Raw genomic sequence first — 12,373 nt, forward strand, 5'->3', positions numbered from 1 at the left:
ATTGCAGATTAACTCAAGAAGTAATTTAATGATTAGTTTAATTGGGTTGTCTCATTGCTTCAGTTTTATTTTACAAATTCTGTTCTCTTTCAGATGTTATTTTCTATAAAACTTTGATAAAGCAATTCTTTGTGAATGAATCACATGTGGTAGCAACATTGGTTCCGCCATGTGTTGTTCGTGCTGTCGGTTTGATGTTACACCAAGATGTCCATGCTAGTCTGACAGCTGTGTGCCCGTGACCGCGGGATGGAAATTCGTCATTTATGTTTTTAAAACACAGTACACCGCATTAAAATAGAAGGGGTCTGGGGAAATTTTAATCGAAACCATGGCTCGGGTTGTGAAAGTATTTGGGAGTCTGCGAAATCACTGGAAGAAGTCCACATTTGCTGTGTGCGTCCTGTCTTACGGGGGCTACTGGCTGAATGGTAAACACTGGTGAGTACCTCAGGTCGTGGTATTTCCACTGAGTAGATAGAATACAGGCCTGTTTCTGTGTAACATTTTGTCTTGTATTTTATTAGTGATAATGTTCTGCGGAGAGAGGCGTGTCTAGTGGCCAGGGTAAGACATCTCTAATTTTTGCACATACATTGTCAACCTTCTTCAAGTCCCTTTTAATCCTGATCATCATAATCTGTGTTAGGAATTTGGGCGTCAACAGATAGCACCACAGGAGCAGTTGAAGAAAGCAACCGTGATCTTGAACCCTGCAGCTTGTGGAGGGTAAGAAGACAGAAAACTCAAAACCTCTCACTGATGCTTTTGTCTAGGCTTCCAGTTTCAGTACACCAGTTTTTTTTCTCAGAATGTTTCATACTTCCTGTCTCAATGATCTCTAGGAAAGCCAACAACCTATTTGAAAAGAATGCTGCTCCTATTTTACACCTGGCTGGTGTTGAAATTACAATAGTAAAGGTATGCTCAGCTTTTTTTCCCCCTTGGAATCCATCAATGCTATCAGTGGCTCTTGTAAAGATCCCATTGTGTGACACCATGATTCTACATTGCCTCTTCAGACAGATTATGAAGGTCAAGCAAAAAAACTGATGGAGCTCATGGAACAGACAGACATGCTGATTGTGGCCGGAGGGGATGGCACCTTGCAGGAAGTCGTCACAGGTTTACTGCGAAGGCCAGATCAAGTAGGTGTAACAAAGTTATTGTTTTGATTTGTCATCAGACTTTGGTTTATGGTGGACCGCAAAACAAGATGAAGACAACTTGATCCAAACTAATCTTTTAATGTAGTCACTGATGGATGTTTTATGACTACAGGAGACAGTCAGTAACATACCGATTGGATTCATTCCACTGGGCTCTCATAATTCCTTGAGTCCAAGTCTATACCTCACAAGTGACAACAAGGTCAAGTAAGTAACTCATCAGTATCATACTTGATGATCCAAATTTTGTCATCACGCAATCCCATGACTAACTGTGACTGTTTGTGCCTCACAGCTTAAACTAGTTTTTCGACCTTATACATTTTCAGAGACATTACATCAGCAACACTGTCCATTCTGAAGGGAGAAACCGTACCGCTGGATGTGCTACAAATCAAAGTGAGAGCTAAGAATTTAGTGTTTGTCTGGAATGCAGATAGTTGTTCATGTTAGTATTTGTTTTGAAATTCACAGATCATTTACGACTTTCGTTTTGAAATAATTTCATACTTTATAATATGCCTTCATCACATTGGATAATTTAATTAAATTTTGAGGTGAGATAATTGTTTTATTGCTACAATGCAGTGAGATTTCATGTGCCAGCACTAGGACAGGAACTTAGATTTGTGTGTGTGTGTCTGTGTGTGTCTGTCTGTGTGTGTGTTTCTAGGGGGAGAAAGAGCAGCCAGTCTTCGCTCTGATGGGGCTACGTTGGGGTGTGTTTAGAGATGTGGCTGCAACAATCAGCAAGTAAGAGTTCACAATTGTTCACTCAGATTATGGCAAAATTCTCAATACGAAATAGTAATTAATCCTTTTTCTCCATAGATACTGGTACCTTGGACCACTGAAGACACATGCAGCACATTGGTTTAGTGCTCTACGGGTAAGGCTGTATTTTCTTTTGTCTGAGCAAGCTTGGGTTAAAACAGTACTTTGAACCAGTGTTAGCCTTATGTAGAATATCTGAAAGCCTTGTCAGCTACTGCCTGTGGAAAAAAGAATTCCTCTCTGGTATGAAAAAAATCTTTTAAACCTTTTTTCTTTTGTGTAACTCTTAAATCACAACTTTGCTAAGTACATTTTCATTCAGAGGATGTGCTCTTGACATGTATTGCTTATTTTCTGTTACCATCGAGCACTTGATTGATTAATTCATATTGAGTCACTCAGTCTGACACAGCTGTACCTGAAAAGAATTTAAGTGTAGCTTTCAGTGTAATCCTAGTATTTAATGACTGAGTGCTTCTATAGGAGCTTTTCATCTTGACAAAAACATATTTGAGCAGTAAAACATATCATTATCTCATTGAATCAGTAGTTTACAATATACAGTAGATGTCATGGGGTGATTGCTGTATTTCATATCACCCCCCGTTTCCCTGTCATGACTGTTAAAATTATGTGGCTGCTGCTGTATTTAAATGTTATACTTGTAAAATCTCACAGGAGTGGCCCCTGGTTCGGGACGTCTCAGTGTCCTACACAGCTCCCAGCCTCCGGCCCCCTGACCTGCCCCCTCATAAGCCTCCCAGACCCAACCTGCTCTCCCGCATCGCCCGCAGACTAAAAAACTACTGGAATCCTCCTGTTGAAGGTAGGGTGTGTGGTACTGTGTTGATACTCTGATCACAGCATGGCAACATCAAATCCCAACAATACAATATTGTGAGTTGTATTTTTGTGTGTGTGTGTGTGTGTGTGTGTGTGTGTGTGTGTGTGTGTGTGTGTGTGTGTGTGTGTGTGTGTGTGCACCCTCAGAGCCTCCTAAAGTAGAAGAGCCAGAGGAGTGGAAGGAGCAGCAGCTGTCGACATTAGAGCTGTTTATTCAAACCCACAACCAAAACCCTGTGGAGAAGGTCAGTCCAAAAATCCGTACCCACTCTTGTACAATCCTGAACACTTGATTAATGACATGGCCGATATTTTATATTTGTTTTCTGTTTATTTGAACTTGCAGCGCATAAATGACTCCCTGATGATCTGTGCAGAGCCGGACGACTTCACTATGAGCGAGTTCATCGCTGTCGGGTTAGTACCGTAGTTTTAGTTTATTTGTCTGCTGCAAACAGAAAACACTGATGAGGACAATACATATTATTTGAAAGCTTTTGTTGATGTTAATTCAAGTTAAAAAATGATGTTCCTCATTATAGAAATAGAAAAGAAGAAGACCCCACTGTATTCACCAAGAACTCAACAAAACTGGAAGCCAGCGCTTGCCGGCTGCAACTGCCAGAGGTCAGAAACCCCTTTAAGTGGCCTCATTTCTCAAGTCAAAGCAAATGAGAATTATTTTAGGATCCTGCCAGTATTACTCATCTTACTCTCTAAAGCTCAGCATATTCGTTTTCGTCTGGACCCTGCAGGGCACAGGTGGCTTCTACAACATCGACAACGAGGAGTATGAAGCAATGCCTGTGGAGGTGAGGCTGTTGCCACGGAAACTACACTTCTTCATCAGTGCAGATCGCAGAGAGTAGCTCCTCTCACAGATGCAGTGAGGAAGAAAATTAAGGCAGAAAGAAGACAAGAACAGCAAGACAAAAACTGAACTCCAGAGAAACACGAAAGCAGATGCCATGAAACCCTGACGTCATTCTGGAAACAGATGTCTGCTTTGCCAGCAGTTTAAAAGGACCCTGAAGTACGACTGGTCTGTTTCACTATATGTAAACAAATATTAAGTTGAAGTTGTGAGGTTACTACACTTACTACTTATGGAGCGGGCTATATTAAATGTCTTTGTAATCAAAAGGACCAAGGCTTTGTTTCTTTAAGCCAGTAACTCATGTACAGGTTGTCTTAAAAATTGACTTTATGTTTACTGAATGGTTTACTATTGCCATCACATTTGAACTCAGTCAATAAAAATAATATCTGTCCAATTCAAAACAAAGTGTGTTTATACCAGTTGACATTTAATATGGGAGCATTTAGCAGCTGTCTGGTGTAGGTAATCGTTGGAGGGCTGGCTGCTGGTACTCAGCAGAGTAGACGTAGGTCGGAGGTTCATAGACGAATGAATATGGAAGAATACAGGGATGCTGCAGCATTCTGAATACGTTACAAATGATCCAAGATCTTGGACCAGGAGTTTGGCAGAGTCCCTGGTGACGCTTGGTCTGGTCTGACAGATGGTGTGGACAGCAAATCTGCAGGATGAAGCAAGTGGCTGCATTGCAGGCCTCTTATCATACTGTTGTTTGGGAAAACACAAAGGAGGGCTCTCTCTTTTATTTTGGCTGTGTTAATTATGATGGAAGAATCTTGTAGGGGAATGAATGTGAATGTGTCTAAATACATTTACAGCATTTGTTTCTAGTTACCCTGTGTATTAAGATTCTACATACATACAGAGACCAACTTTTAACATGATGGATTGTCATAGGATTACCCCAGAGATTTAGTGTTGCACTTCCATATATTTAGGGGATTCACAAGAGACAGATAAAACAAAAAAATTGATCAGAATTAAAGCAGCAGAGGCCAACACATCCTGACTTTTAGTCTGTGACATGGGTCAAGCTCTGAAGGTGCTGGATCCTTCTTTTCCCACAATACAGCTGGGTCGCATCTTTAATTTGAGAGTACTTGCCTCCCTTATTGGCCACTTCTTTCAAACCTCACACTTCCAGTTCCTAGGCTTTCCATGAAAAACTCTATTTTGTGCCTCCCCATCTCCTCTCCTCCATCCTCCTGCATGTCTCAAGTCCAAGCAGACAAAATGACTCTGATGATGTCATCAGGGTCATTTTTGTAGACTTTGGAGATCTCCCTCCAGAGCCACAGAGGACATTGTACAACTGCTGTCACAGACTGAGAAGTAAATTGAACCTCATTTGTAAAATCAGCAGAGTGCCCCTTAAAACTAGCTGCATATAAAATAGTTTAAATTGTCTCCGCCTCAACCAATTACAATGGTAAAATGCTGCTTACACATTAAATCATCAGTAATAAGGATTAAATCAAATAAGTCTTGAAAAGCAATGAAAGCAGTGATGCTGGTCATAGAGGAAGGAGAGAGGATTCTGGAAGAAATGGAGAAAATAGTTGTACAGTGTCAGAAGCAGAGGATCATATAACACCTAAACTGTATCAATGTTTTATTATTTTACAATGGCAGTACAGTGAAACTAACAGTTGCTCATGCTATTGAGTTCATGTGTACATTTGCTGACATCTCTTACAGTGTTTCACATGAGTGAATGTGAAGACTTCTTTGTTATTCTGTCAATGCTCTTGATTTACATTACAATCAGGAAGAAAACACTACTGGGATGTGTTGCTGCATGTGTGCAATACTTTTGCTGTCTTTGACATTCAGTAGAGTGATACGCTGCACAAACGACTCATTTAGCTAATGCTGGTACACATCTGTGAATGGCTCCACATCCAAGGCATTTTATACAGTGGTGTGTGTTGTGCACATTCCCTTTTACATTTAACGTACACCGGGAAAGCAAACACCTTCAGAGTTTCTGTTTGCTGACAGGTAAATAGACCAGTCAGTATCAACAGGTTTCACTGGAGACAGTAAGGTCATTCAGAAGTGTTGAACTGTTGAAATGAGTCAGTCACTTTGTTGCAGTAAGTTTGAGAAAATCACATTTCTTTAAGGCCCCATTTCAAGTTTAAAGTTTTTGTCCTTCAAATGCAATACTTCGGCACTTTTTTAAACCAACCCAGACAACATCTTTGGGGGCGGTCAAGACAAAACAGTACAGGCTATAAGATCATGAAAGATCATTTCTGGAATGTGATAATGAAAAAAAAAAAGTATAAACCACTGAATTACATGTTTTTTTTAAAAAAACAGGGGGCATAAGGAGGTTGAGAACCAATACTCCAAATGTATACAAGGTGAGCATCAGCCTCATGTTCCAACATGGAACAAATTATTGCTCTGACCAGCAACGCGAGATGAACTGAACCAGCCTGCCAGGGTTACTGAAAAGACAGAGCTGGCCCATCTCTGGAGCTGGATTCCCTCAATGGGACCGTGATGAAAAGACTGAGAGAAACCCTCAGCTGGAACAGACTCTGTCAATCTGTCAATAGAGGAGGAGTTAAAGCTTCTGCTCAGCCCTCACCGTGACCAACGCCACATCTCCAAAACCACAAAGAGATCTTTGTCAATGCTGTAGACAAGCGGAGAGGATCTCTTTGAAGCTGATAAACAAGAAAACTACAAACGGCTCCATCAAGGACTCTTCATTCAACAGGATCGCAGATGGTATATTAGCTTCCGCTGATGAAGCAGCCTCTGGCTCGGGTCAATGAAGCAAACAATGAAAGCCTGTATACAGCACAACACACACACACACACTTGCTGGCTCAACCTCTCAGTCAGTTTTTTTTTTTTTTTTAAAAAGGTACAGTTCAGCATGGTCGCCGTGTGAATCAGGAAACAGCCCGGCGGCAGACATGGTGCAGCGTTCATGATAAGTTAGTGTTATACTGTAGGGTCACATTCACTTATAATTCAAGAACCTCAGCTGATCACAACATATGAAGGTAAAACATGTAACACGACAAAGTTTTCACAACACTTCCATCAGCCATGATCAAACAAGGACACGTGATCAGAGCTACCTCGTGTTGAAGGTGCATCAAGGTAAACAGAGTACTTCAACAGTTTATCCTTCCCGTTCTGTCGGTCAGACGAACCATCCCCATTATAAAAACACTCATCAGCAAACAAACGTATTTCACCTCACCGCTCATTTTCAGTTGTGACATAATTAGCAAAAAAAAGTGATATGTGAAGAAGGCTGATATTTTCAACTAACACATAAAGTCATATTGCTGCCTTTCTGAAAGGCGAATAAAGTGGTGAAAAAGCATTTCATGTATGAACTCCCCATGCTTCATCAGAGCAAGAAACAGAATCAGAAAGTATGGTATTGTTTGAATTTCTTTCACATTATGACGGCTAGAATCTCCTAAAAAATGTATTTGAAGCACACAGATTCATCTCCAGCAGTAAAAAAAAACCTCACCCACATAATATGAATCTTTTTCTTCAGACAAAGTGGACACCAAAGCTGCAGGAGTGTGAATGTTTCAGGGACTTCTTCACTGTAATGGGTATGGAGGGGAACCACCAATCATCCTGCTGTGATGACCACACCTGATCAAGACTTCCAGTTTTTATCCAGTGCTTCAGTCATGGCCACATAAGCCGGAATCAACACAAGAACACACAAACAAATATTGGTGTGAATGGCTATAAGAGCTCACTGCTGCCCAGCATCACTGTCTGCTAGGCAGGTGTTTATCAGCCACCATGGACCAGTGCACAAAGTGTCCTCATCATCCACACTGGCTAGAAACAGTCTCCACAGGTCAGATGAGACACACACGGTGGGAAAACAGACACCCACAAGGGGACTGCAGGCAACAGATGAAGTCCCAGGGTGGAGGCAGTGTCTTCAGTGTCTTGGTGTATGTGGGCCTTGAAGGCACGAATATCCAGTGGTGCTCTGGTTTTCCAGGCTGAGGGGCCCTCAGGGACAGCAGAGGTTGTCTATGACCAGCGTGACGTCAATACCGTACACCTCCAGCAGGTCGACCAGGAAGGCGCGATCACCCTGGGGATCCAGCCCCATGGCCCTCACGTGCTCAGCAGTGAGGGTGGGATCACCGCTCCCTGCTACCTCAGACAGGGTCTGGAAGATGCAGTTATTCAGCTCCATAAAGAACCTAGGACAGGATTAAAGACAACTGCATCATGTTGTGGTCCTTGACATCATATTACAATGATAAAACCAATGTAACAGTACTACTGTGATTATGACTCATGTAGCAGCTATGAATACGCTCATCAGAGACTCACAGAATGAAAAGATCCTCTTCGTTTGATGTGCAGTCTCCATCCACCTCCTGAGAGTACAGCAACATTTGCCTGGGAACAAATTACAATCAATCATGAAGAAATCTGAAAAATAGGATCTTCAGGCCTCTAATTTTGCTGGTTCACTTGATAATTTTCCTTGAAATGCAACAAAAATTCACTGGGCTGTATTTAAGCATGTCCCTGCTAACTTTGCAGTTTGATAACTGAACAAATTCATCTCCAAAAATGTTGGTCAGATCATTTGACACTAAACATGACGCCGTTGACAGTGTACCTCTGTTCGCTCAGTTTCCTGTACTTCTCCTTATCTGCTGCATTTAGTCGCAGCAGCGGCTGCAAATGGCTTCTGTGCGTTTTCACGTTCTGGTTATCTATGTAGACGTCGTACAGCTCTTTCTTCTCCTCGAAAATCTTCTCTGTGGTGCCTTAAAAAAGGCATGTTGACATATGAGGAATCATTTCCATAGATTACAGCTAGTGGTCAGTTGAGCATTTACATGCAGCAAAGCTTCACTCACAGGCCACATATGACATCTCCGTTTCCAGGGCAGTGATGTCAGCTACGTTGATGTAGAAGAAAGGCCGTAACTCAGGCGCAGAGGCACCGATTCCAGGAAGAGAGACATTGGCCAGGCAACAACAGCAATACACTGAGGGAGCACAAGAACACGGTGGGTGAAACACCTCCAGGGAAATGGGAAATAAAAAACACCTGGGCTGCAACAGTAGGACATTCATCACATCCTAAACTGTGTTTGAGCCTCTCACCCCTGTAGCAGACCACACCCACAGGTGGAGGGGAGAAGATGAGGAGGCGTTTCCTAAGCAACGCAAACTTCCACAGCACCATTATCTGCTCCCCGAAAAACTGGATGAACTGGGACATGCAGCCAGCTGGGTGGGTGATCTGCAGGGAGAGAAGGAAAGTGCCAAATGTGGTTTTTTTTGTTGTTGTTGATGTAGTTTTCTGACTGAGCAAACACGCTATCACGACAACATAAATGTGTTTTGCTGCTGTCATACCTTCATCTCTGGATGCATGCAGCGGTTGATGGTGGTGACACTCCAGGTTGGGCAAGCGGTGACCAGACCATTTCCTGCAGGGGGAAGGACAGCCTTCTTATCCTCATAGAAGGCCTCCAGTGGAGAATACTGGCCTGGACACTGCAGCTGGTGTCTGCAAGGCAAGGATGTGTTTTCGAACACCACACGAGACATCTGCTTGCTACTGTGAAATGACTGTTCAAAAAGACACTGTGACCACACACACAAACTGTAGGCAAGGTGACCGCACTCCACTCGGATGAATTCAGATCCCCTTGTATTCTGTGGCAACCTGAGCCAACCGTGGCTACGTCATATATTTATACATAATCAATGAGGAGTTGAGCTTTTCGTGAGAGGACTGAACGAGAAGAGCAGAGTCACTAAACAGAAGAGAGGCTGTCAAGGCTTCTTCCACTTCCGTGCAAAGACTTCTTACACAAACTGCGTGTAAATGTGCTCTTGTGACGATCGCTGTAACTGGGACTCTGGGTTCATGTTTAATAGATGAGAAGATTTTGAACGAATAAGCAAAGACGGGAGGTAGGCACATAAAGAGAAGCCTGCCAATGTGCTTGTGTGAGAAATAAACAGGGTAAACAGAACCAAAAAAGTCACAGGTGACAAAATAAGAAAAACACTCACATCACACAAACACTCACTCTCTCTCTCTCACACACACACACACACACACACACAGACAGAGCATGTCTCACCTCACTTGGTTCTCCAGGAAGTGCATGTAGCGATAAAGCAGGGTGTAGGAGGGAGACAGAATTCCCACAGACTTCATCCTCGCTCCTCGCTCCAGCTCGCTCTCCACAGGCATGTTAGCAAAACAGGCCAGCCCAAAGTAAGAGCCTTTACGGAAATATCTGGCCAAGAGGCAAGACAAAGAGGAGGAGTAAACACAGAGTGACAGATTCGTGGCGGGGATTGAACAGACCTGTACGCCTCTATAGATTGAAGATTTCATGCTTCTTGATTGGCGGGAGTGAGGGGAAGAACGTACATGAAGTCGCTTGTGATCCGGTGAGAACCGCTTGCCATTGACTTGAATTCAACTCCGTCTAGGTTGATGTCGTGAGGCAGGCACCACTCTACCATATTCCCTGCCATTCACACACACACACACACACACACACACACACACACACACACAGAGAGAGAGAGAGAGAGAGAGAAGAAAGCATGAAGTTCCCACACTGTCTGCTTTGATCCTGACTGCTTCCCCTACTTCTGCAGGCCAGTCATGTAGCAAGAGGTCAGGGATAGTAAGAAAGCGCTGACTCAGCTACTGTAACTATACACTGACCTCCACACATGAAGCACTGACATCCTGGCTGTGTGTTTGATGAACTATTGACTGTATGTCTTGTCTATTTTTAATTATAGTGAGTCAAATGATGCGTGTCTATCAAACTGGTTTTCCTTTTATTCCGGACTGGGCTCAGTCATTAAGCTCTTGCGTACAGAATGTTTTACAGCTTCCAAAGGCTGGATAATCAGATCAGGAAGATAATTTCTTTTGGAAGGGTTGCATCACAGAGATAGGGGTTGTTTCACCACTGTGGATGGATCTATTCAGGTCTCTTGACATTTGAAATGTATGACAACCCCACCTGGGGTGATGGCAGCATACACCCTTCATTCCCATGACTCAGTGTAATGCATTACAGCACATCAGACAGGGGAGACTGCCACTCCACGACAACAAGACATCATTTCAGGACATTTTCCAGGTTATCTAATCCAAATGATCCAGCTACAGTCTGATTGCTTACCTGATCTTGTATCAAAGGTAACCACAAACACAGCCACGATCTGGTCTTTTTCCTCCCACTGATCCCTCACCGAGAGGCCGGGGAAGGGAACGGCACGATCTGTACCGAGAGGCTGCGGGCGATCCCAGCCGTGGCCAGACAGCACCGTCCGCGGGCAGCTCGGGCTTCCGTCCTCGCTAACAACAACAGCTGTTACACTCTCTTTCGGACTGCGGGTGATGGCGGTGCTGCTGCTCCACCCAGTACCAGCCGCTGTTGGTGTGCGTCGCCCGGCGGGCTGCGAACTTTTCTCCGGGGGTGCGTCTTCCTCCCGCGGAGGCGAAGGCGGCGGCGGGGCCGCCTGGTTCGGATCGGGCGGTGGGATCTCCTCCCAGTCCAGCAGCGGGGCTCGGTCCGACTGCTTCACCATGTTGCTGCGGCTGCCTCGGACGACTCGGGAAGGCTGAAGAATATCACAAGAGTCCGCTGTCTGGTTGAATCGAGCACACTAAACACGCTGCTGGAGCCCGATCATGGTTTCCTGCTGCTTGCTGGCTTGTTTTCTGTGTATTTGTAAGCGTGTCACATCCACTGACGGGCTACTCTCCCTCCTCCTTCCTTACTGTTTTGATGACGTCGCTGACTTCCGTACCACGTGTCTATATTACTATTTAATACAATGACCTAATTTTCGTTAAAGGCCATTTACTTTGCCCAAAAAAATCCATATTAATATAACATTCATGTAGAGTTTCCGCTAAAACGTACTCCAGCCTTTTACATTTTCCTCTGTGTTATTTTCTTATCATTTAGTTTTACTTGAAATTAAATTTGTAGTTTTCTTTTGATAATATTGACCATTTATATACATATGCATATACATTATAGTTAGATTTTCCTAGTTTTGATCGTAACGGTTTATAATGTTTATACAATTAACAGCAAGTTTAAGGACAGGTGTGTGGTGAACAGTTCAGCCAATCAGAGAGCGAGATGTGTGAACCCGGTGGCACAGCTCATTTAAACAGGAAGTCATTTACATACAAAGAGCGAAATTCAATCGTGGTGGTAGCAGAAAAGGCGACTCGTTCGTGAGTATAAATGATAAGCATATATTATTACTCAGACTCAAAGTACATAGTGATGTGTATGTTAATAACTCACCCTGCGAAGCCTCTGTGGAGCTTCAGGTAAGTCTGAAAAGAACAGCACAGCCTGACCTGTGTGCTGCTTTTCAGCTGTCCTACATGTAGTGTGCAGCATGTCTTTAAAACATAAATCAGTACGTAATATTCCCTTCTTGATGAAACCATAGAGTGGAACGGAACAGTGATCTTATGGTGGTGGGCTTGTATCATACTGGGTATGTGCAGGCCTACTGGTTTAAAGATTGAGAGTATAATAAGTTGTTTTATTACCTTGTATCTTCCTAAAGAGATTTAAATGAAGGCCTGATAATCTAATGTATGACATCAATCCCAAATTTAAAGTGTTTTGCTCTGCAAGGGTCAGAGTAAGCATTTTATAGGACACCT

At 43.3% G+C, this 12,373-nt stretch overlaps 2 protein-coding genes across 2 annotated transcripts; one reads left to right on the forward strand and one right to left on the reverse strand.

Moving 5' to 3' along the window:
• The first annotated feature begins 197 nt into the window (after window positions 1-197).
• agk (acylglycerol kinase) lies at window positions 198-4,059 on the forward strand. Its single transcript, XM_041939398.1, has 14 exons — window positions 198-441; window positions 528-567; window positions 650-729; window positions 846-921; window positions 1,023-1,148; window positions 1,282-1,376; window positions 1,499-1,568; window positions 1,843-1,922; window positions 2,001-2,058; window positions 2,622-2,769; window positions 2,934-3,031; window positions 3,133-3,203; window positions 3,329-3,413; window positions 3,542-4,059. The coding sequence occupies exons 1-14, from the start codon at window positions 332-334 to the stop codon at window positions 3,653-3,655; spliced, it is 1,251 nt and encodes a 416-aa protein (XP_041795332.1). The 5' UTR covers window positions 198-331; the 3' UTR covers window positions 3,656-4,059.
• A 1,212-nt stretch (window positions 4,060-5,271) lies between these two features.
• Window positions 5,272-11,449, reverse strand: dennd11 (DENN domain containing 11). The gene is made up of 9 exons (XM_041939014.1): window positions 10,860-11,449; window positions 10,088-10,187; window positions 9,792-9,950; window positions 9,055-9,208; window positions 8,800-8,938; window positions 8,550-8,681; window positions 8,306-8,456; window positions 8,011-8,079; window positions 5,272-7,877 (listed from the first exon to the last, which is right to left on the reverse strand). The coding sequence occupies exons 1-9, from the start codon at window positions 11,266-11,268 to the stop codon at window positions 7,682-7,684; spliced, it is 1,509 nt and encodes a 502-aa protein (XP_041794948.1). The 5' UTR covers window positions 11,269-11,449; the 3' UTR covers window positions 5,272-7,681.
• Window positions 11,450-12,373: the final 924 nt, after the last annotated feature.

Source organism: Chelmon rostratus, chromosome 6 (assembly GCF_017976325.1).
Source record: "Chelmon rostratus isolate fCheRos1 chromosome 6, fCheRos1.pri, whole genome shotgun sequence".
NCBI lineage: Eukaryota > Metazoa > Chordata > Actinopteri > Chaetodontiformes > Chaetodontidae > Chelmon > Chelmon rostratus.

Excerpts from the sequence above, each read along its gene's own strand:
- dennd11 (XM_041939014.1), bottom strand. The coding sequence starts at position 11,268 with ATGGTGAAGCAGTCGGACCGAGCCCCGCTGCTGGACTGGGAGGAGATC. Across the intron at positions 9,951-10,087 it reads CGGATCACAAGCGACTTCAT|ATATTTCCGTAAAGGCTCTT; the intron begins GTACGTTCTTCC and ends CCTCTTGGCCAG. Across the intron at positions 7,878-8,010 it reads GAAGAGGATCTTTTCATTCT|GTTCTTTATGGAGCTGAATA; the intron begins GTGAGTCTCTGA and ends ATCCTGTCCTAG.
- agk (XM_041939398.1), top strand. The coding sequence starts at position 332 with ATGGCTCGGGTTGTGAAAGTATTTGGGAGTCTGCGAAATCACTGGAAG. Across the intron at positions 442-527 it reads TGGCTGAATGGTAAACACTG|TGATAATGTTCTGCGGAGAG; the intron begins GTGAGTACCTCA and ends GTATTTTATTAG. Across the intron at positions 2,770-2,933 it reads CTGGAATCCTCCTGTTGAAG|AGCCTCCTAAAGTAGAAGAG; the intron begins GTAGGGTGTGTG and ends GTGCACCCTCAG.